Below are 24,717 nucleotides of genomic sequence, written 5' to 3'. Positions count from 1 at the left end.
CCTTCTAAGACCTTCTTAGGCCCAAGGCCCACCCGCATCATCACAAACACATGAAAAAACATCCACATTTCACAACAATAGATAAGACTTTTTTTTTTTTTTTTTTTTGCTGGTATAATTTTTGGAAGGAGTTTTACCATTTTGCTTTTGAAATTATTTGGCTCTGAGTAACCATTTTAGTTTGTGTTTGGCTATGATTTATCAGTCATCACCATGCATTCTTGGGAATTCTGGCCAAATAACAAAATGTATCTTAAGTTTTTTCAAACGTAATTAACCTCGTATAAATGAATACTACATGTAACAATTAAAGAAAATGGCATGCTATGTTTTTACAGACACGTAATTAAATGTTTACTGGTTTTGCTTTTGCAGTTCTTTTTGAGTTTTGCAGCCAATACTTGTTCTAAGGTCCCATTCACTATGGTAGGATCCTGAAGAGCTCACAGGCAGGTCTGCTCCTGGTGCAAGGGGGCACAGAGTGGGGCAGAGTGTGGGCACTGGGGCCGCATTTCCTGGAGTCGAACCCTCTACCACTCACTAACCGTGACTTTGGTCAGGTTACTTTCTCTCTACGCTGCAGAGTCATCCACTTTAAACTTGGGGGAATAACTGCACCTTTCTCCTAGACTTGTGAACATATATAACGTATTTAGAATAATGGCTAGTACGTAAGTGCCAAATAGTTAGCTATCCTATTAAAATGCTGGATGGAGAAAAGAGCTAGTCAAGGTAAGGGTTGAGGTCAGTAACAGCATCCACTGAGGTCTGTGTCAGCACCAGCTCAAGGTCAGGACTAGGGTCAAGTCAGTGCCAGCAACTAGAGCTGGGTCCAGGATTAGGGTCAGTAACTGGTTGGGATTGGGGCCCAGGCCAGAGTCTAGCCAAGCTCTGGGGTTTGGTGGTGTCCAGGTTCAGGTCAACCCCAGGGCTGGAGTCAGTGCCAGTGTCTGGTCAAGTCCTGGGGTTGGATCTGGGATCAGAGTCAGTGTCCAGGTGGAGTGGGTGTGGGTGAGGGGTCCATGGCAGCAGCTATCCCCTTCCAGGAGGGGCCCAAGCTTGTGGGGGCTGAAGCAGCAGACAGCAGGGCCACTCACCGACTGGACAAGCAGGTCTCCCACCTTCTGCTGGGCGTGCCAGGTCTGCACACAGTGCCGCACCTGCTCAAGGAACTGTTCGTGGTGCTCCAGGAGCTCGGGGATCTGGTCGAAGATCTCATCCACCAGTGACGGGTCACACAGCAAGGAGTTCTCTGGCTGCTTCAGCGGCTGCATGTAGCCCTGGGGGTCCCCCACAGGTCAGTGCGGGTACCCTCAGAGGGATGGCACCCCAACCCCCTGGCGTAGGTGCACACGAAATCACCTGGCCCTGTGACTCAGTGGCCATGACTCCCAGATCTCCCTTGTTAGACTCAGAGCTCTAAGAGGAGACAGGAAGACCTATCCCCATGCCCCTCACTGTGCAGCTCGGGGCCTGGCATAAGACGGGGGTGAGTGGGCTCGGGAAAAGTTTGTTGGATGCACGAACAAGCAGAGCTTGGAGTGAGGAAAGCAAGAAGACTGGCCTCCTGGGAAACCCACACACACTTACTCAGCAGACATTTTATTGGGAACTCACTCTGTGCTAGCCACTGTTCAGCAGTGAACAAGGAAGACCAAGCTCCCTGCCCTAGTAGAGCTTACAGTCTAGTCAGATGAAACACGAAATACAAGAAAGAAACAAAAAGAAACCACATTTCATCAGATCTTTAAGGAAAAACCGCTGCCAATTAAGTTATTATATGCCATTAATTATAGGATGAACCTGGAGTTCCAGATGTTTATCTTAGAATCAGTTACATGTGGAAAGTTTGAGACCTGCTGTGGGGAAAATAAAGCAAGCGGGTGCCTGGGAGGCCTTTAGTGCCACTGTCTGAGCACTGACTTCACGGTTTTCAGGTCTACTTGTCAAGTCTGATTAACACTCCTCTTTTTCACCTCAAATCTGGTTTCACCGCCCGTTTCGTGAGAATGAAGAGCCCTGCTTGCGGCAGGTGTGCTCACGGAGCGGTCGCCCTCTCCTGGCCTAAACTATAACTACAAGCCCAAGAATTGAGGATGTTTGAAAAAGTAACGCAATGTTGCAATAAAATTTATATTAAACATTTTAAAAAACTGGCTTGTTTGATAAAACATTCTCGAGAAAGTCAAGCTCAACAGAATCCTCTTGCCTGGTTGGGGATTCTTAAAAGGTCAGGGGGTGATGGTGAGACAGGCAGGCAGCCTCCTTCTTACAGCTCTTAGGCCAGTCTGAGCTAGGGTCTTCTCTGGCGGGGGGTGGGGGGAGTGGGGGGGGTGGGGGGTGGGCGCTGCTGCCCCACACGGAGAGGAGCTAAACCGCATCCCACACAGAAGCAGGCACACAGTGGGAGGAAAGACTAAGCAGAGAACCTGATCCAGAACCTCCTAGGAACCAACACCTGCACCCACTCACGGTGTACTTGCTGGGCAACTACTGAGTGTCCGGCCTTCTAAGCACCAGGCGGCACCTGAGGGCAGACAAAAGTCCCGGTGCTTGTGGAGCTGACACCTCAGTGGAGGGAGGCAGAAAATAAACACCATAAATAATGAAATTATGACACGTGTGTTAGAAGGCAGTAAGTGCTATGGGGAAAAAGACAGGGTCAGGAGTGCTGGGAGAAGGGGGCTGGGTCAGGGAAAAGGAGGGTTGTTGGCTGGGAATTCGGGGGTTGAAGAAAGACTCAAAGGGTGAGGATGACACTGAGGAAAGGTGTAGCCTTAGGACGTGGGTTCAAACCCCATCGCCTCTGGCTGTTAACCTTGGTATTTCTTCATTTTAAACTCCTGGCCTACAGCTGAAACTAACGTAACACTGTGTGTCAACTATGCCTCAATTAAAAAATAAAAAAGAACAAAACTCTTGGCTTGCAGGAACGATACCAGTCAGTGTGGGTGGAAGTGGTCACTGAGAGGGGACACTAGAGCTGTGGAGTCCAGTCTCAGCTTGAATAGCACCGATATGCTCAGACAGTGCAGACTAGCTGGTGAGAGGGAGAGCCCTAGAGTCAGACTGACAGGGATTCACCCCAGGGTGTGGCAATTCCCGGCTCTGTGACCTTGAACAGTTGCTTTACGTCTCTGTGTCTCAGGTTCATCATCTGTAAAATGAGGGTTATCATGAGATTTGTATGATTTAACTTATGTAAAGTGCACATATGAAGCACTCAATAAACGTCAGCTCTCGGTATTACCACGTGTCCCCCCCAGAATCCTTATGCTCCAACCTAGTCCCCAATGTGCTGGTATTTGGAGACGGGGCCTTTGGGAGGTGAGTGGGTCATGTGAGCGGGGCCCTCACGAATGGGATTTGTGCCCTTCTACAAGAGGTCCAGGAGAGCTCCCTCAGCCCTCCCACCAGGGAGGACACAGTGAAAAGGAGGAAGTGGGTCCTCACTAGACACCAAATCTGCCAGCGCCTTGATCTATGAGAACTGAATCTGTATTTGTTCAAGCCACCCAGTCTGTGGAATTTTCGTTCTAGCAGCCCAAATGGACTAGAATACCACTTAATAGATGGACGACCCTGGGGAGTTTTCTTAACCTCTCTGAGCCTTCATCTCCTCATACGAAGAGAGAGTTATAATATCTACCTGACAACGTTAATGTAAGGATTAGATGTGATTTTATATACACGCACTCACACACACATGCACACGTGCAGACGTGCCAGGCAGTATGCTAAATTACACATGCATCTCTCTTGCAGTCTGCACTCAACAGGTAGGCACCATTATTATCCCCACACTGCAGACAAGGACCCTGAAGCAGAGACTGGTTATGTAACTTGCTCCAGGTGACATGGCCGGTCAGGAGGTGTGCCAAGTTTGAACACTGGTGGCCTGGCTTGGACCTCAGTCCTTGTGACACACCAGGGCTGCCTTGAGTGACAGTCCTGGGGTTCGGCTGACACTCTCCTGCCCATCTCCACCCCTCACCACCCACACTCTCAATCTGGCCTCCTGAGAACTATCCCCCCTTAGCTCTTCCACCGGCAGGTCCTGCAAGCCTCCACGCGTGCAGCCCTGAACTGGCCAGGAGATTCGAAGGTAGAGAGACATGCCCGGGTCCCGCCGGCCTCGGGTGTGTGAACAAGGCATGAGCAGCCTCGTTACCTTTGCACCCTCACGCTGGGACACGGGTATGATTAGTCACATTTTGTACACAAAAACACCGAGGCTCAGAGAAGTGAGGTGACTAGGCTAGCATCACCCAGCAGGGAGGCGAGTGACTCAAACCCTGGACTGCCTGACCCCAATGCCTTCAACTCCCACCTAGGGGACCACAAAGGACCGACCCCAGCATGACTACTGCTGCCTGGCAGCCAAAGGCATCTCTTAAAGATGGCATTCTGGTTGTGTCCCAGCACCTGGCACAGCAGCCGCCCCGGCCACCTCTCCATGGCTAACTGCTCGAGGTTTCTTCCAGCCTCCTGGCCTTTGTTCCTATTGTACCCGCTGCCCGAATGGTTCCCTCCAGGCTCTCCCGCTGCTGAACGCTTACCCATCCCTCAGGTCTCCGCTGAACACCCCAGCCTCAGAGAAGCCCTCCCTGGCCTCTGACACCAGGGCAGGCCCCCGTTCTGTGTTGTCCTCTTTCTGTGTGCTTGTTTTTAATATATAAAAGCAATGTATTTTTTGTGTGGCAAAATATACATCATAAAATTTGCTAATTTTAATCATTTTTAAGTGTACAGTTCAGTACTCACATTAAATACATTCACGTTGTTGTGGAACCATCATCCCCATCCATCTCCGGAACTTTCCCATCTTCCCAAACCACAACTCCATACCCATTAAACACTAACTCCCACTTCCCGTCCCCCAGCCCTTGGCAAGCACTGTTCGACTTTTCTGTCTCTATGAACTTGGCCACCCTCGGTGCCCCACGGAAGCGCAATCATACAGTATTTGTCCTTTTGTGACTGGCTCATTTCGGTTTAGCATGATGTCCTTGAGGTTCACCCGTGTTGTGGCACGTGTCAGAACTTCCTCCCTTTTCTGGCTGAACGAGACTCTGTTGCTACAGAAACACCCTCCGTGCACTTTTGCACCCGCACTTGTCCTCACGTATAAGGTCTGTCTGACTGGTTACTGTCAGTCTCTGCCATAGACTCCAGGGCACAGGACCTTATCACTCATGCTCACCACTGAACCCTCACTGAGAACATGGTCTGCACCCAGAAGATGCTCGTTGCAGATTTGTGGAGTAAATGAATGAACACTCTGGATCTTTCCAGGGCTCTACCTTCTGTTCTTTGCTCTCACTCTGCCTAGATGGCTTGAGTAAATTCGTCCTCAACCGCACCTGCCAGGCCCCACCTCAGCTGGGATCCACGCCCTCTGCCCTGGGCCCCAGGCCCGCACGTGCATCCTGACTCAGGGGCTTTCCCACGCCGGAACCTGATCTGGCCATCTCGCCCCAACTTTCACACGTGGGGTTCCTCCAGTGCTGCCGTCACCCAGACCAGGAGTCCAGGCCTCATCCCACAGCCGACCAGCTACCGTGCCTGGCCTGACCAGTCCACCTCCTGAATGTCTGTCCCAACGCTCCCTCCCTGTGGCTTCTGCCCTGGTCCTGGCCTCTCCTCCCTTGCCTACCCTCAGTGGCCTTGGCCTCCTCTTCTGCTGCCCACCTTCCTAGCAGTCAGACAGACTTTATAAAGCATGAATCAGATGACATGCTGCCCCGGCTCAAAGCCCTTTGCTGACTCTCCAGGGCCCCTGGTAGGGTCCAAACCTTCTTCCTGGTATCCAAGGCCCCTACCACATGGCTCCTGCTGGCTCCCCCAGCATCCCCAGAGGACCAACCCTTTGTGCTTTGTGCCGGCCTCTCCTTACTTGACTTTGCACCTGCTGTTCCTGTTGCTGACAAGACAGGTGGGGAGGAAGCCAGCACGTCCTCCAGGGAAAAATACCCTGACCCCACACCTCACAGGTGCCCCCTCAATGCTTTGAGAGTGACCATATACTCAACTATGCCCCCAACGGGACTATGAGGTCCTGTGGCGCAGCTTGTCTCCCTTATTCGTCCTCGTGTTTCCTATGCCCGGAACAGGGCCTGGCACACGGCAGGTGCTCAACATTTTATTCCATTCAACAATTATTTTCCCAGTCAATGAATAAAATGGACGGGGCTACAGTTGGCGGGGGCACAGATCTAAGCCGAGGCACGGGGCCGCCAGGGGGAGGTGGCAGGACAGTAAAAGGAGGGAGCACCTGCCCTGGGGTGGCCTGTCTGGCCTTATTAAGTCCCCTCTATGTTCCCTCCCACCCTGGAGGGGGATTCCTTCTCTGGGACAGTCACAGGATGGGGGGTTCTCTACGGAGGGGTGATGTTACCCGGGGTCATTCCTCTCTCCTCTCTAGCCTCCATCCCCTGTCCACAAAATGGGTTTGTTCCCACATGTTTGACGGCCTCCTAGACTCAGAACGGCCGCTCTCGGGGGGCCTGGTCCGGCCTTGAGCCTCACCTGCATCAGGGTGCGCAGCGACTCCACATAGGACTGCTCCGTGTCCAGCAGGGTCATGGTCACGTGCTTCCGCATGTCCTTGGGGGACAGAAGGCAGAGGGTGAGCAGTGCCTTGTTCCCCTCAGACCCGGCCCCCTGCGGTCACCTGGACCCAGAGAGCCCATCCTCATCCTCTCCCTGGCCTTCAAGGCCTGCATTCCCACCATCCACGGCTGCTGGCTGTTACCCCAGAGCACCATGGACCTCCACTCGGCCAGGGACTTGCTCTCATGCTCCCTGTGCAGGGAGCGCCCTCCCCCTACATCTCAAATGCCCCCCTTTCCAGGGTGTGCCCCTTACTCCTCCACCACCACCCCCATGGCTGCCGGCAGAGCTGATGATCTCCTGTGCACTTCGAGGTTACCCACTGGGCTCCTGAAAAGGACTCAAAACAATCAATAACCTCTCACCTTTGCAAAGGAAGATGCCTCCAGGCCACGCCCCACTCCAGCTGCAAACTCTGAAAACCCCTCCTTCCGGCTCAGTGCTATGGAGTCAGACCCTACTAGACTGGGCTTCATGCCATCCCTGAGAGTGCAAACTGTGGCCGCCTGCCACAGATGAAGAAAAGGTGGCTCAGGGAGGGGAAGTCAGTGCCAAAGGTCACACAGCCAGGTAGGGGCAGGGTTCACCCACTCTCAGACAAGGCTGGATATCAGTTCTCTCAGTTAAAAAGGTTAACTGAGCCCTACTCCACACCAGGCACTGTTCTAAGCATATATTATTTCATCGTCCACCCTGTGAGGTAGATGTTGTTCTTCTTCCCATTTTAAGGATGGGGGAAAGGAGACCCAGGAACTAATGCCTCCATCCTAAGCATCAGATGGTCTGCAGTAGGGAGTCCCTGAGGGGTCACACAGACTCTGCATCCACACCTCCAGGGACAGGGTGTGCACCCCTGACAGGGCAGCCCTATTCTGTGGGAAGGCTTTGCTAGAAGCCAGACAGAGGACGCCTTCTCTGTGTTCGACTCCCTGGGACTCAGCTTACCTACTGCTCCTTGCCACCAGTTCCTATGCCTCTGGCCCATTCCTTCTCCAGGAAGACTTCACCAGATGGTATGCCCACCTCCCTGTAACCCCCTCCCTCTGACTCAGGGACTCGGGGCCAGGTCTGTCCCCAAACCTGTCAACAATGAGACACACTCAGAAAAGTAGGCTCCTGTGCTAGGAACTCACGGTTGGGGGCGGTGTGAATGGCTCTCCCTCGAGGGAGGGGAGGAGACTGGCTTTGCCCCACCCCTACCAGCTGCATGCTCTGATAGGTGAGAAGACACTGGGCTTTGCCTCAGAGCCCCCAGCTACAGCCAGATCATCTATCCTCAGTGATTCAAAGGCCTTTAAAACAGCAGGGCAGCTTCTAGTAGGAAGGAACACCAGTTGGGCCCACCCTAGGATGGAGAGTTGGGAGAGCGTCAAAGGTCAGAAGGGCCTCCCAAGGAAAGGCCCGGATGCCCAATCCTCCCCTTGTCCCCCAGGGCCCTCTCAGCACTTCACAGATATGGCTCATTTCTGCCTACACTCAAAGGTGTCACCATCTCCACTTTACAGGTGAGGTAGTCAAGTCTGAGAGGTGACTTGACTTGCCCAAGGTCACACAGCCAGTGACTGGCAGAGTGGGGACCGAGTCTCTTCATTTTTTTTAAAGATTTATTTGAGAGAGAGAGAGAGAGCGAACAAGAGCGTGTGCAAGAGCAGGGGGAAGGGCAGAGGGAGAGGGCAAGAGAGAATCTCAAGCAGATTCCCCACTGGGCACAGAGCCTGATGTGGGGCTCAAACTCACAATCCTGAGATCATGACCTGAGCTGGAACCAAGAGTCAAACGCTTAACTGACTGAGCCACCCAGGCACCCCAGCCCGAGTCTCTTTAGCCACCTCATGGTGAGTCTTAGGGCCCAAGCACCCAGAGTTCTCGCCCAGACTGACTGGCCAGCCACGGGCCACAGGGTCCCCGGCTATGCCCTTACTAGCTGTGTGACCTTGGATAGTCACCTAACTGCCCTACGTTCCCACATTCTCCTCTATGAAACGGAATGAATAATGCCTTCCTCCCAGGACTGTGAAAGCAAGGAGCTGGGGAGCAGGGCAGCTCTCTCCACACATGCTGGGTCTTCAATGTCCATTCTTACTCTACCTCAGCAAAATGGTTCATCTATATCCATCTCCCTGCTGGACAGGGAGCTCCCTGAGAGTAGAACCAGGCCAGGCTTGGCCCTGAGTGGCCCAGCCTCCCTCCCCCTTCCACTCCCCGGGCCTGGCCCTGCTAGGCCCCGGGGTGAGGGTCACAGGCAGGGAGGCCTCCTGGGGGAGGGAGGGCTGGGGCTGGGCCTGCCAGCTCAGAGGGCTGGGGTAACTCACGCAGGGAGGCTGACGCTGCAACACCCGCCTTTCCCAGCCTCCTCCTGCTTGAAAGCACAGTGGGCTGTCACTCAGCTGTCAGGTAGAGGCACAGAAATTAAGGCCAGCTCCCTGTCACTGCATGGAGTGCCCTTCTGCACGTGCCCAGACACGGGTGTGAATGCATGTGGGGGTGGGGGAGCCAGGGGAAGCAGGAGACGGGCAATGCAGCTGTCAAGCAGATCAGCAGGCCCACCTGTTCTGGGCGGGACAGCCCTGTAGGCCTAGCCTCCCCCAGAGGCCCAGCCTCCCCCCAGAGCCCGTCACCCCTCAACAGCGCCATCCTCAGACCTTTACTACAGGGGGCGCTGAAGTGGGAGAGGGAGGGGGGCTGAAGGGATTTGGCAGGAAGATAGAGGGGGGCCTCTCCTACCAGTATGATTGAGACAGCATGACCCAAAGCTTAAGACCTATACACACAGCATGAAGACAGAGACACATGTACACAGAAGAAGCTGTAAAGGCCAGAACCCCGCAAAGAGACCAAAAAGAAATGTAGCCAAATCACCTGGCTGAGAACCAGGGCCTTCAGTCCGGAGATGTGAGGTGGCGGGGAGAAACACACACACCACAGCACGGGGAGGAAGACAGAACCAGAGCCCCCATGGGAGCCCAGGAGAGCAGGACAATCAGAGTCTGGGCCCAGAGAAACACACAAAGGCATGGACACAGCCCCTGGAAGCCTCCCCCTCCTCTTCCCCCAGAGGGGAGCACGGAGCCAGGAATGGGGACACCACCATTGCCACCACAGCATGACACCTCGCAGGCCCAGCGGGTCCAGTGGCAGGGAGAGAATGGCAAAACGGGAGCAAAAGCGCCTATTCCCAATGCCCCATCCCCCCAGCACACACATACACCTGGGGACTGCCACAGGCCTGCTGGAGAGAGGCTGATAAAACCTCTCCTTCCGGAGCCTGTGAACCCAGGATACCTCTGGAGACAGGCTCTGCCTACACGCTGACCCATATCACGCACTACGAACCACTAGGCCTTGCCAAGGCTGGGTCTCGGGGTACAGGCCCCCACCCCGGTTGAGGTTGCCAGCCCTTCTGCCATCCCAAGCTTGCACTCTGGTGGCACCAAACCTCAGCGCCCTGCCAGCCACACCACCCCTGCCAGGACTCCTCATACCCTCAGTCTCCCTGCCCCCATCACTAGTCTCTGAGCCCCCAGGCCCTCGGCCAGGAAGCTGGTGTGCCTGATCCAAGTTCCTGGTCCTGCGCCCCAGCATCTACCCATTCCTCCCCCAGGCCCGGGGCCGCTGGGTTCTAGGTCTTGGCCCAGGTCCCTGGCTGTCTCTCCCCCTCCCGGTACCTGGGCCTCCCCAGGCTCCTCAGCGTCAGCACCGCTGCTCCCGGCGGGCTCCCCGGAGGCGGTGGCCGGGCCCAGATCGCGCATGTCTTCCAGCGCGATGGTGAACTGGGCCAGGGTCTTTACCATCTGAAGCATGCGGCCGAGCCGCCGCCAGGGCGGGGGTGCCGGGGCGGCGGGGGACGGCGGGCCCCCTCTCTCCCACCGTCGCTCCCTCCGGGGGCTCAGCCCGGCCGCGGCGGCGGTCGCGGTGTCAGTCCCAGCGTCGATCTGATCGCGATGGCCCGGGCGGCGGCGCTGTTGCCTCCTCCGCTCAGCGAGTGCGCGGGGCGAGCCTGGCGCGCTCGGCGCCGCTGGCGCGGGGGAGGGGGAGCGGAGGGGAGTCCCCGCCCTCGGCCCCCACCCCCACCCCGCTCCGCCCGCCCCCTCCGCGCCGCCCGGTCTCCCCCAACACGCAGAGGGCGGCCTGGCCTCGCCCCCGCCGCTCCCGCACGCCGCGGCCTCCCCTTGCGGACCCATCCCCCTCGGAGGACAGAAGTTGGCGCACACCCGTCGACAACCGCCAGTACACGGGGAGACATGGACCCTTTGTCCACACCTGTACCGACACAGGCACACACAGGGCCATGCACGATCTACACGGAACAGGCCCATATACATGGAAACCTGCCCTTCGGCCTTGACTGCTATACAGCTGTGGGTGAGGGCCAAGTGCACACACATCGCGTAGTCCCATGCAGACCTGAGCCCTGACACACATGAACTTGACCCAGTGCTGCACGGTGGCACATGCTTCCGGTTCACACAACTATAAGCGGGCACAATACATGCACATCCCTGGAAACTGACACTGTTCTCCCGTCCGGGGCGGGCGGCAGAGCATTAGGGCCTGATAGAGGAAAGGGCCCGCCCTGAGTCATGCCTACTCCCACCCCACCCAGTTGACCTGTGTCCTATACTTGAGACAGTCCTAGTGGATTCCAGCCCTATCTCTCTCCACCCCACCCCCCACCATGGCGGGGGGGCGCTCAGGTATTTACAACCCCCACCACCATCACCGGATGATGCTCAGAATGTTTCCAAGCATGATCCCCAGGACCTGGTCCTCAAATTGCAGGTGATGCCAGAACACATCCCAGACCCATTTAATCAGGAGTGGGGGCAGGGTGAGCTTTGTTTGTGTACCAGCTCCCAACTCCCACCAGGGGGCTCTGATGCACCCTGCAGCTGACTGGGGGGTCCCTCTGTTGTGCCTCTGCACTGGCTGACTTTATGCTTCTTCAGTGTACTGAGGGCTCCCACACTCACCAAACTCCTCATGCCCTCCCCCAAACCTGCTTTCCCCTGAGTTTCCTGCACAGTGGAGGCCTTCTGACCCATCGCCCAAGCCAGTTCCCTCCATCCCTCTCTCCGCCTTGCTTGATTTGCTCCAACCACTTCTGTTTTAACTCCTAGAAACAGACCAGGCTCTCTCCTGCCTGGGGGCCTTGGCCCATGCCTTTTCCCTCTCCTAGCAGTGCTTTTGCTTTTCCTTTAAGACAAATCTTAGTGCAAATGTCACCTCCTCCAGGAAGCCCTCCCTGATCCTCAGATCAAGCCAGGTGCACCTGCTCTGTGCTCTCAAAGATTCACAGTTTTTCTTAACCAGATATCATAGTTTGTAATTACACATTTGAACAATTGCTAGGTTGATGGCCATCTCCTCCTGGGAGACTGTAGTTTCCCTGAGGGCAGGGTCCATGGCCCTTTGTAAACCACAGCACTCTGCACATAGATGTTGGCTAATAAACAAAACTTCAATAACACTTCCCCAACCCTTCTCCCCACACACTGAGCAGTCATCACGGGGAGGCAAACCTTGCAATTCCCTGCTCACAAGCCTCCCCTGGCAGCCCCATGGCACAGGATCAACCCCTTGCTGGCCCTTGCAGCCTCCTGTGCTGTTCTGCCCCCCTGCCACCTTCCCCTGTTCAGCCCTCAACCAGGTGAATCAACACCCCACAGCCCCATCCAAGGGAATTATTCCTTATCCTCTCCTGAGAGGGCAGGACATGGGCCCAGCAGCACTGGCCTCCTCAGAGAGTCCAAAATGTCCAACACTCAAATTTTAACCTCCCAACAGACAATCCCAAAGTAGTCAACAACAAAAACAGGCCCAGAGAATTCCAAGAGAGTAGCAAGAGAAAACAGGTGTGACCCCCTCCTGGCAGAGGCCCCAGAGCAGTGAGGCTGCCCCAGGGGGCAGAGCCCGATGCCTGAGAGGTGCTTGCTAAGTTTGCACTGCCCTAAACAACCGGTGAGCCCGTCTGTCTCTCCTGTGTCCCATGACGGCCCGGCCCAGGGTAACTCCTGAGCCAGCTCGTCGAATGAAAGAATGAATGGAAGCATGAGTGTGTGCTCTGCACCAGCTCCCTTGCTGGTCCCTCTGTGACAATGGTTCTCAAAGTGCAGGCCCTGTGTAACCCCAGGGAATGTGTTAGAAATACACGTTCTCACCCCCCTCCCCCACCACACACATGTCCCTACAGACCGGAAGCTCTGGGTGGGGCCCAGCAATCTGTCCACTGGTGGCACAGATCCTTCAAGGCCTAGAGCCGGCCTGGCCACCACATCCCATCCTAGGGCATGGGTCCTGGCCGAGCCCCTTCTGCCCCTGGGCGGCAGAACAAGGGTCCCCCCAAGCCGTCCTCTACCTCTAGTTTGAACCAAGAAATCCAGTGAGTCCACCTGCCTCTTACCCTCCCTATGGGATGGATTATGGACTTCCCCGGGGGTGGGGCCTAGACCTTCACCTCTTCCTCTCAGGGCTGGGCTTGTTGGGGGAGGGTTTGGAACCACCAGACCAGTTGAGGGAGTGATGATTTAAGCACAGGGGATGGACACACCCCCTGGACAAATCTAAATAGCCAGGTCCCAAAGATAATCCCACACTAGCTCGAGGGCCGGGGTTCGAGCGCCCCACCTCTGGCCCATTGCTTGATCACCGTAGCTACTTAACTCACGTTTGGTTTTCTCTCAGCACCTCCTCCCCCATCTGACCCTCTCTCCAGCTGTATGACCTGGGGCCTCATTTCCTCTGAGCAGTTGGGAGGCTGTGCTTAGCTCGGACTTGTTAGTAAGGTGCATCTATTGCCTCACTCACTTCAGCAGGACCAGGCCCTGCACAGATGAATCCACTCTGGCTGGCATCCAGGAGCTGCCAGACAATATACAGGACTCAGCAGGGGGAGTCACCTCTGCCTGGGGGAGGAGGGGGTATTCAGGGAGGGTTTCCTGGAGGAGGCAGGGTTTGAACAACATTCTGAGGTCAAGAAATCCAGAAGCACGTGGGTGCCCAGATGGCAGAGTTCACTGGAGGCCGCTGCCCTGGAGAAGGGGGCAGGGCTTGGTGCTGAGGCACTGCTTGCTGCTGCTTCATTAAAGATGGCTAATTACATCCAAGCCCGTTGTCATGGCAACAGGGGAGCCGGTGGGGTGGGGAAATGAAAGGAAGCTGAGAGAAGGAACAGGAGCACACAGCTGCTGAATGAGGGTGTCCAGGGATCACCCCCACAACAGCAAGGCATCGGAGCCCCTCCGAGTGAGGTCAGCCGGGGTGGGGGTTGGGGACACCACAGCACCCCTGTGCAGGTCCGGTTCTTTTGTTGTTTGGCTGAACTGAACTCCCCTTTTAGGCACTGATGTCTCTTTTCCTTTTATCTGCAGTATCTGCAGTTTGGAGTGCGCCTGGCTCAGAATCATTTTTATAAGGGTCTGACGTGGCTGGTAAGGGCCCTCCTCTCCTCTCCATACCCCACAGCCCACCACAACACATATACCACCCCCCTCCCACCAAGCAGCTCCCATCCTCCTCAGGCAGGGGAAGATGAGAGGCCGGGAGGGGCAAAAGGGCTCTGCTCCACAAAGCCCCCACCCCACTGTAGGAGGGTACTCCAGCTGGGTGGAACGACCCTTCTGCTGGTCCTGGCGACCACCTAACTCTCCCTACCTGCACCCAGTCAGCTGACACTTCCCCATCTCTCAGAGAAGCCTAATACCTTGTTTACCTGCCTCTGGACACACCTCCTGCTATGAGCCCCACCAAGACCTCCTACAAGACTTCTTGCCCACTGGGGGCCACTTGGTCCTACAGCTAGTGCTGGACCGACTGGAGGCCAGTGATGAGAAAGGACATATGGGTGGACAAATGGATGGGTAATGAGTAAGGGCTGACCAAGTGAAAGAATGGGATGATGATAGGTGAATAAATGGATGGGTGAACAGAACAAATGAACACATGAATGGATGCGCAGACACATGGTTCAACGGATGAGTAATTCAAGGACTTTTTATTTTATTCAGTTGTTGATTAGTTCAACAAATATTTATTGAGTACCTACCATGTACCAAGCACTGTGCTGAGGATTTAAAGGTAAGAAGAGGTCTGTGCCTGCCTGGGCACCACAGTCTAAATGGGAAGACAGGAATTGAAAAAGAAATGACAAAGGCAATTTAGGTTCTGGGGCAGTGGGTCTCCTTGGGCTCCTGTGGGGTGGGGAGGGGTCTCCAGCCTTTCATACCTGCACAGCTCTATCTAAGTATCTGCCACAGAGGATCTGGACCCCAGAGCTGCCCAAACCAGACTGGGAACACCATAATTTAGAATCCTCACCGTCACTAACTCTGCTGGAATACCGTTCAGGTGTCAAGCACCCCACCATTGCTTTCCAAGCTCTAGCTCCTCTAATCCCCGCAGTAGCCCTACATCAAGGGCTCTGTTATTGTTTCTCCTCTATTTTACAAACAAGGAAACTGAGGCTCAGGGCAGTCACCTAAGTGATAAGAGGTGAAGCTGAGGTGATGGCCTGCAGGGCCCATATTCTGAAACCCACCTCCTCCTCTGAGAGGAGAGCCCCACTCCACCTCCCCTCAGCCTCATGCACTCAGCTTGGCCTCGCCCTCGCCTCCCTGGTGCACTAGTTGTATGAACTGCCTCTCTCCGGCCTCATTGGTACTGAGATGATGACATAAAGAGGTTCTCCTGACCCAGGGTGGTTTTGGGGGAAAACAAAATGTCGTCAGCAGGCAATGCTGGGATCGGGGAGACTCTCCTCCCTGGGAACCAAGCCCTGGCTAATGGCCCAGATGGGCTGTCTGACCTTCCTGACCCCACCGATATCCACCGGCACGGACTAGTGCTGGATGTTCCCAACCTGATGGGCTATTCATTTCACTGACGGTGCTGCGCTCCGCAGGTCTTCAGGTTCATCAATGAGACCAAAGTTCCAGGAAAGGGACTTCTTGGCACAGAAATGAAGAGGGCAGGCTCTTGAAGCCACTGCTTGGGCTCCCATCCTGGCTCTACCACTTAGCGGTGATGTGACCTTCAACAAGCCACTTCCCCTCTTGGGTCCTCATTCTCCCCATCTGCTCTTGTCTGACACCCCTCCCCTCTTCTTCCCATCATCTGTCCCTTTGTCCTGCCTTCCCAGGTCATGGCCTGTCTCCTATAGACCCTTTCTTCAGGAAGGAGGAGCCTCTCAAGGCTCCACAGAGTTCCCAGGCCTTGTCCAAACCACAGGGCTCCCCTGGGACTGGCTGCTCAGGGTGGGCCCCAGAATTCTGGGGAATGTGCTAGGAAATGGGAAGGAGAGATCGAGGGCCAAAGGAGCCTCAGGTCCTTCCTGCCACAGGAGGGCCGCTGCCCTGCTTAGGTGGGGCTGTGCGCACCTGGAGGTGGGACTGTGAGAGACACGTGTGTCCCATCTGTGTGGACTCGCCCACGTGTCTGTGTATACCCCAGTCAGTGGTCCGTGACCATGTGACCGCACAGCCCATCGGTGGGGGATGGTCCGTGTGGTTCCGTGGCAGAAGTGAACAGCCAAGGCCATTTCAGTAATGATCAAAAGCAGCCATAGCGGCTGTTTCCTGAGCACTCACCAGGTGCCAGGCACGCGCCCAGCTCAACACCGCTGTGGCATCTCATCTGCAGAGCCCCCCCCAGGGAGGTGTGGCACCTGGCACTTTTCAAAGAGAGCTACCACATATTCTCCGTGCCACCTGCTCTTCTTATAATGTGGTACTGACACTCTTCCGTAGCCTGAGGAGGTTTATGTGCCCTCCCCCTCGCAACTGGGTGACCTCTGTGACTGCCTCGATGAACGGAAGACAGCAAAAAGGATACTGTGTGACGTCCAAAGCTCGCCCATAAAAATGCCATGTACTTCCACCTTGCTCTCTTGGGTCCCTTGTTCCTGGAACCAGGCTGCTGCGTAGAGTGGAGGCCCAGGTCACACGCAGAGGCCACGTGTAAGATATTCCAGCTAACCGCCCAGATAAGGGCCCACCCAGATGGCAGCACGGATTGCCAGATCTACGAGTGAGGAAGCCTTCACGGGGATTCCAGCCCTGTCACTATCTGGCTGCAACTGCATGAAAGACTGAGTGAGAACTACCTAGCTGGGGAAACTGAGGCTCAGAGAGGTAACGAAGCCAGATGAAGCCAGGCAGTGGCAGAACTGAGCTAAGAACCCAGGTCCTGAATGTCCTAAAGGGAGAAGGGAAGCATGGGGATGATTTCTGCGCAGACCTAGATTTCATCTCTTGGCCAGGGGAGTCCAGCTTGGACCCCCACCTCAGCCAGCGCTAGAAAAATCTCACCTTCTAGAAACTGACCCTGCTGGCTGACGGGAGGTTCAAGGTGGCAGCTCTCACTCTCTGTGCCGGGGGCTCAGGCCCAATTACTGGCCGATGAACCGTGCTGGCCACTGCTCAACCCAGAAGAAACGCCTCCACCCACTGCACTCCTGACCCCCTCCTCGACCTCCGGGAGGGACGTGCACTCTCAGACTCTTGGTGGGGTCTGACTTTTACTACCAGCTTATGTCCAGTGAGGTGCTGTTTCTCATGTATTATCTCATTTAATCCTCACCAATCCTCTAAGTTGTGTATAACTATTAGCTCCATTTCACAAATGACTAAACAAAGGCTCCAAGAACTAAAGCAATGTGCCTGAGGTCAAGAAGTTGGACGTGGCAAAACAGACTTGGCAAAGCTGGGATTTGACCCCAGGTAATCAGCATACCAGAGAGGCAAGTGACTTCCCCAGGGTCACAGAGCACATAAATCAATCAAGCCAAACCCAGGACACCTTGAAATAGATGGTGATGCGCTGTATTCTCTTCCTCGGATGACTGGCCTTAATAGGAGAGATGGAAACAGGAGGAAGGTCTCTGTGTCCACAGCACCCCCCCCCATAAGGTCCGTAAAGGCAGAGACCAGGACTCTCTATGTTCATAGCTGTGTCCCTGACCTACACTAGGTACACAATACATATGTGTCAAATGACTGACTTGCCCCGTAACTTAGCGGGAGTCACTCCCCACTCTGGGATTGTTTCCTTCTCTATAGACAAATGGGGAAGGAAGGAGGGTTCAGGTGGACTCTAAATTCCTCACCATGCTCCCTGAAGGAGGTGTGTAAGTGAAGTCACGCCTGAGACAGCCAACGGACAGCCTGACCATCCTCCTAGATTTCAGGCACCAGGATCCAGCCTTCTGGCTTTAGTGAGAAAGCTGGGGCTCCAGAACTACACTTCCGGCAGACACCCACAGATGGCAGCAGAGGCCTGCATGGCAGGGGCTGCGGTGCATGTGGTTTGAATTTAACTGGTCTTTTTTCATGTGGGTTTTTTCCCTTTCTTCTTCTCTGCCCTCCCCCATCCCCGCTTAATTTCAAGAAGATACAGCTGGACCTTCCAGCTTGGGAAGGAAGAGTTTCTTAACATCAAGGATAATGGCCGGAAGCAGGAGGTGGGGGGTAGGGGGTAGGGGGATAGACAGACCCCAACAGATGTGAAAAACACCTCCTGACCAGCTAATAAGCTCTGAATTTCCTCATCTCCAGGGCCCAAGAGGCTGAGAACATCATCTGTACTTTTCAGGCAGAGAAACTGAAACCCAGATCTTCTGGGTCCCACATCTGAGTCTGAGGGGGCAGGTTGACCCACCCTTGGAGGCCAGGGGTGGGGGGCAAGGACACCACTGGGAATCTGATGAAGCCTTAGAGTAGGATTTGTTAAAATCTGGCAACCATAGCTCCCAGGAAATGCACCTACCCAGCCCTGTGCACACTTCTGCCCACAATAGTGGTCTGGCCTGTGGTCCCAGTCCTAGCTCAGAACCTGTGTATGAGGTCACCTCCCAGAGCCCTCCCCTCCCAACTCCAGAAACTGTATCATTCAAAATGTCTAAACCTTGCTCAGCATAGAACACTGCATAGAGATTTGGGCCCAGATGGTCTGGGCCCAGCACCGCCACCTTCTAGCTGTTGCAAACATCCCTTCCCTTCGGTCTCGGTTTCCCCACTTGGAAAATGAGGGTGTACACTTGCTGCACAGTAAATGCTCTGCAAAGGAGGGCTCCCTTCCCTCGCCTCCACCCAGTTCTCCAGCATGCAGGGAGGCTGGGGTGAGGGATCGTGGGAAAGGAAGTTATCCAGTGTCTGTTTCCAGACCCTCCTGCTCCCTCCCTCTCTCGGACCCAGGCACAAGCTGGGGGGAGAAGGAGGGGGTGGGCTCCATTTGTGTGTGCCTTCGGGGTGGGATGGGGTGTCCTGCCTCTAGAGCGGAAGATGACTCACTGGGCTGTGGGCCAGGCACCCTGGGAAAGGCCAGGCCAGCCTCAGGCCAGAGCCCCAGGGAGCTGAGGGGCAGGGAGGAGGCAGCAGGGCCTGCCTGAGCGGTAGATATAGCCTAGCTGTATCTCAAAGCCTAGCAGACAAAAGAGGCAATCTTCCCCACTTACAATGGTGCCAGAAATTATACTCAAACCACCAAAGGCCGAAGGAAGCTTGAGGTGTTATCAGCTCCTACCAACCTACTAATCTGACCTCTGTTCTAGGTGTGGATGCTGCTGGAACAAGGCAGAGGTGATCCCTCCCCTTTGGAGCTTGCAGACTTCAGTAACCATGCCTAGAATAGTCTGGCCCACAGTAAGTGCCCAATACGTATTTGTGAATCAGTGAATGAATGAAAGTTTCAGTGTTATGAATGTGCACAGCAAGCTTAGAATGCCCATGTTCAAGCCTTCCTTATAAAGGAGGGAGCCAGAGAAAGGTCCATTCCTTCTCATTTTACGGATAGGCACTGAGGCTCAGAGAGGAAAGTGTCTCGAGACCCCCAGGGCAGCAGGCAGTCAGCTGAGGCTAGAACTGGGCCCTTGGGCCTTATCCACTAAATCTTGTCCAAAGGGGCCCAAGCTGCTCGGAGGCATTGTGGCCCCCACCTCCCCTACCCCTACCCTATTCCAAGACCCAGGGGACACCCCAGGAGAGGAGCAAGTTCAATCCATCAGTAAGTCTCTCTGGCTCTAAAGTAAGCCCTGGGTGCCGTGGCCCAACCCAGAGCCCAGGGAAGCCCCTCCCATCACACCAGACAAGCCTCGGGGGTCAAGCTGCCCAGGGACAGGGAACAGGCCCTCCTCCACAATCCCTCCCCCCCAGCCTCCAGGGGGCTGTCACTGGGCCTGGGTAGAAGTGGTCTCCAGCTTGGGCTGACCAGAGGCAGCCTCAACTTCCAAGCCTTGCTGCTCTGGATCAACGACTAGTGACCAGTCCTAGTGGGCAGCCACAGTCACTTCTGTGTGCGCGCACACGCGTGCTGCAGGATTCACCGCTGAAGGCCAGCCTGACACAGGCCTAGGCTCCCCTGTCCCAAAGCCCCAGGACCAGGACTACCACTTCCAGGAAGCTGTCCCGATACCCCAGATCTGATGACTCCCCTCCTGCTCTGAGCACCTTAGGCTTCTGGAGTTGCATCCATGCTCTCCTGATACTGACAATAAGTGGCACCATCCGGCACTTCACAGTTTACAAAATGTTTGTAGAGCCTGATCTCATCAGATCCTCATAGCAACTCAGGGGGGAAACCAAGGCTCAGTGAGGGGTCAGAACTTGCTCTAGTTCTCAAGATGAAGGTGGTGAAGCTGGGGCTCAAATCCTCCCCTCTGTCAGTGACCTGCAGGGCCTGAGGAAGGGAAGAGAGCAATGGCATACAAATGGGAATTAATCTCTCTCAAGGGGTTCCTAAGTGCTGCTTACAGGTGTTTATTTTAACCTGGAGACAGGCCTCCTGGGTGGGCCCTATTATTACCGTGTTTTACACAAGAGGAGATGGGCACAGAGAAGTGAAGGACTGGGCTCAAGGTCTCATGGTGACAGGATCTGTACCCACAGGGTACCCTGGGGTCAGGATTTCTCTATCCACATCTATTCCACTGTGCAGGAGAGGGGGTGCCTTCCAGTCCAGGGGAAAGCAGCAGCACAGGAGGACGAGGACACTCACACTGCCTTCTTCACAACAGAGGGAACTGACCGCGAGGCTGCGGGAATCATGCACTTAGGGAGCTCTTTAAAGCGCCACGGAGAAATGTTCAGTGTGATGTTCACTGAAAGAAGCAAGAAGCATACACACCGCACCATCACCACATCATGAAATATACATACATATATATTATATATATATTATACACACACACATATATGCATATATGCAAGGAGAAAAGCCTGGAAGCAAATACACCACACACCTGAAAGTTAACAGTGGGTGGGGGCCCTGGAAAAAGGAGGGCAAAGCCAGAGACCACATTGCACCGACGGCTGCCCCAACCTCCAGGAGGCCCATATCAGTGCCAGTTTCATCTATATAATACAGGATATAAAGGGCTTACTTAGCATCATGCCTGGAACAGAGATCTCCATAAACACTGGCTCGTTATCAACAACCAGAGAACCTTAGAAGGCAGGTGATCTCAGGGGCACCTGGGGGTGCAGTTGGTTGGGTGTCCGACTCCTGGTTTTGGCTCAGGTCATGATCTCAGGGTCAAGCCCCGGGCCGGGCTCCTGCTCTGCTGGGAGTCTGCTTGGGATTCTCTCTCCCTTGCTCTCTGCCCCCACCCCTCCACCCCGGTCTGCTTGGGATTCTCTCTCCCCCCTCTCTGCCCCCACCCCTCCCACACACTCTCTTTTGCTCTCTCGCTCTAAAAAAATAAATAGGTAGGTCTTAAAAAAAAAAGAAGGCAGGTCATCTCAGAGGTTGAGTGCACCAACCCCCTCCCAGGGTAGGCATCCCCTGGCAGGGCCAAGGAGCTCACTCCCTCCAAGGCTACCATGGTAACTCCTTCCAGGATGGGGCATGTCTGCTTGGGAGAAAGCCCAAGATAGGATGGGCCCCTCAGTCTCTAGGCAGCCTTACCATTGGATGGTGGTGACCTAGGAAGGATCTTCCATCTCCCATTCCATTCCAAATCCTCAGCCTTAGACCCTTTTATGGGGCGATTCTCCAGGTGTAAGGTTCAAAAAGCCTTTCTGGGTGGCTCTCTTGTCCCCAGCCCAGGTGACCGCCTCTGTCCCTCCCACTGTGTGTGGGATAACAGAGTAGCATTTGCTGGCAGCACTTTGTGCCTTTTCCATTTTCTCCTTTGGAAAACAAATGAGAAACCAGCTGGGTCTGATCTCCTCCCTACCCCACCCCCAACCCCTCTAGTCCTCTAGGGGCGGGAGGCCCTCTCTGTCTCCTCCCTGGACAACAGCCTGGTGGAGAACCCTGAGAGGAGGGGCCAGCTCAGAGAGGAGGGGCCCTGTGAGCTGGCTGTTGCCACGGCAATGGCAGCCCTGGAATTTGACCACTGGGGCCCAGGAGTGGGGGTGGGGAGCTGGTACAGGCCATGTGGGGGCAGGGAGGAAGGTCCCTAGGCCCAGGAAAGCCAAGAAGAGCAAAGGCAGGGCAGGGGTCAGGGTCCCCTCCGTGGCCTCAGTTTCCCCATCTGTAAAGGGGGAAGAGGCAAGGACCTCAAGCTCTTCCCCCCCAGCTCTAATCCAAACTGGAATCTGGTGAGGGCCAGGGATGGCAGAAGCATGTGAGGCAAGTCCAGTTGCCCCTTTTGATGGATAGTGACCCCAGTGGACGGGGACTGGCCTCAGGTCACACAGCAAGTCCAGGACAGTACCAGGACTAGACCCTGGGAGGGTGGTCTGTCCCTATTTCTCCACTGGAGAGGACAAGGATGCCTGCTTCATGATGGGGGGAAGAAGACCTCTAGGAATGGCTACGGTTGGGCTGGGCTGGGTCCACAGTCCTCAGACAACTGACAGTGTACCTGCCCTAGCGACCCTCAGCATTACTGGATCCAGAGGGCTGGCAGAGGGCCTGCCCCCCACCCCTGCCTGCAGTGCCAAGCTGCTGTGGGTATTTTTAAAAATGGGTGCCCGTCCCTCTCTGCCTTCCTGCCTACCCATTCCAAGAACACAGTGAATTCTGTTGCCAGCCCCCTAACCCCCTCCACTTCAGCCCAGCCTGAATGGGTGCTGGATCCATGGCCATCCTCTGTGTCCCTGCCTTCAGGACGGCCCCCTCTTGCTGGCCATCACCTCCCTCACAGTCAGCCCTGGGTTCAGGGTGATATCCAGGGCCCCTTCAGCTATACTCTAGGTATACTTTAGGCCCAGAGAAGGGATGGGACTTGTCCAATGTCACACAGCAAAGATGAGTATCTGGGAATGCTATGCCCCCAGCCTAGGCCCCATTTCCAACTGCCTGTCACATTATATTGGTGTTGCCCCAAGCCCTTCTTACCACTCTGCCATTGACCTTCAGCAGCTCTAGCCTCTGGCCTTCATACCCACCCCAAAAAGATACTCTAGTTCTGGGAAAAAATAGAGTGGGAGCCATAACTCACACTACACACCAGGATAAATTCCAAATGGGTCAAAGATTTAAATGTAAAACAAAACAAGAAAACATAAAACACCAGAGGAAAACATGGGGAAACTGCTTTATAACCTTGGAGTGGGAAAGGCCTTTCTAACCGTGACTCCAAATACAGAAGCCATAAAATAAAAGCTTGATAAATTAGACCACATAAAAACAAAACCTTCTGCATGGCAAAAATATACCATAAACAAAGTCAAAAATCGAGTGACAGATCCGGAAAAAATACCTACAACTCATAACCCAGACAATAATAAACTCCTTAATATTATAAAGGTTCCTAGAAATTGATAAAAACAAAAGGCCAACAATCCAACAGAAAAAAAAGGGCAAAGGATGTGAACAGTTCATTGAAAAGAGAATCCAAATGTCTCTTGGACATGTGGAAAGATGCTCAGCCTTACTCATTGCAAGATAAATGCAAATTAAAATACACTGAGATACCATTTCACCTCTCAGATAGGGAAAATAGCGCAGGTCCAACTTGGCGACGCTGTGGGGACACAGGCTCCTTACCACGGTGCTGGACCCCTCTGTAGAGCATGAAAATCGGAATCACATATACGGTGTGTCCCAGCAATTCGACTCCTAAGAAATTGCTCTAAACACACACCAGCCCCCGTACAAAATAACCTATGAACAAGCTTGTTCGCCACAGCACTATTTGTAACAGCCAAAGACTGAAAATAACCTAAACATCCTTTAATGTGTGGTTCAATACAGATCTGGGAGTCAGTGCGATGGGACACCACACAGTGCAAGAAAGAATATGGAAGCTCTTAATGCACTGATAAGGGAAGATCTGGGCCAAGATCTCACTAAGTGGACAGCAGTGTGCCTCTGTGTGTGGAAAGTAGAGGAAAGACAGTGAATTTGCTGGCATTTGCCTACAGAAGGATTCACAAGAATTAATAACCGGGTATCCTGGGTGGGGCAGGGTAGGTACTAGACAGCTGGTGGGAAGGAGGCTTTTTACCCTTTTTGATTTTTCTTTTTTTCCTTTATTTCTCTTTTAAGATCTTACCCATTTGTTTTAGGGAGAGAGTGCGCAGGAGAGCAGGGGAGGGGCAGAGGGAGAGGGAGGGAGAGAATCTCAAGCAGACTCCCTGCTGAGTGCAGAGCCTGATTCGGGGCTCTATCCCAGGACCCTGAGATCATGACCTGAGCTGAAACCAAGAGTCAGACTCTCAACTGACTGTCCCACCCAGGCGCTCCCCCTTTTTGATTTTTCTTAACCACATGAGTATATTACATATTCAAAATATTAAATACATTGAATTTTTAAAGACTTCATCTCACCGCCTGGCATCTGCTGCCTGCTTCAGGCTCCCGTGTCAGTCTTTGCAACCCTCCTCATCTTCCTTCTCATCCATCATAGGCTTAGCTTCAGTCTCTTCCTCACAAACTGTCCCTTCTGTACACTGACTTTCTGGGATCCCCCCACCCCCAGCCTCTGGGCATCTCCACAGCGCCCCCCAATCACCCCTGCGCACTGCCCTGTGTTCCCAGCCCATGCACAGGACCAAGTCCCAAGGCGGCTCCTGGTAAATGAAAACCAAATGAAAGTAGGAGGGGGTTGCTCTGGGACCCTGAGTTTGGAGCCTTTGTCTTTGCTTTCTCCCTTCAGTTTCCCACTCGGTCTTCTCTTGCACAATTCCAGTGTCATCTGTGTTGTCTTCCAGGACACTTTCCCAGCCC

At 54.4% G+C, this 24,717-nt stretch overlaps 1 protein-coding gene across 2 annotated transcripts in view; it reads right to left on the bottom strand.

The window, feature by feature from the left end:
- The window catches only part of ARHGEF17 (Rho guanine nucleotide exchange factor 17), a 55,915-nt gene that overhangs the window by 12,196 nt on the left and 19,002 nt on the right, over positions 1-24,717 (bottom strand). The window contains exons 2-4 of one of the 2 annotated variants that reach the window (XM_078058524.1): positions 6,978-7,118; positions 6,529-6,606; positions 1,098-1,280 (exon numbers count right to left, since the gene is read on the bottom strand). In XM_078058524.1, the coding sequence (XP_077914650.1) occupies positions 1,098-1,280; positions 6,529-6,606; positions 6,978-7,118 (402 nt within the window). The remainder of the gene's footprint in view (positions 1-1,097; positions 1,281-6,528; positions 6,607-6,977; positions 7,119-24,717) is intronic. The other variant, XM_036119476.2, reaches the window with a different exon arrangement.

This window comes from Halichoerus grypus, chromosome 11, assembly GCF_964656455.1.
Source record: "Halichoerus grypus chromosome 11, mHalGry1.hap1.1, whole genome shotgun sequence".
Lineage (NCBI taxonomy): Eukaryota > Metazoa > Chordata > Mammalia > Carnivora > Phocidae > Halichoerus > Halichoerus grypus.
The sequence above is the reverse complement of the archived record's forward strand: the minus strand, read 5'-3'. Positions and strand labels throughout refer to the sequence as shown.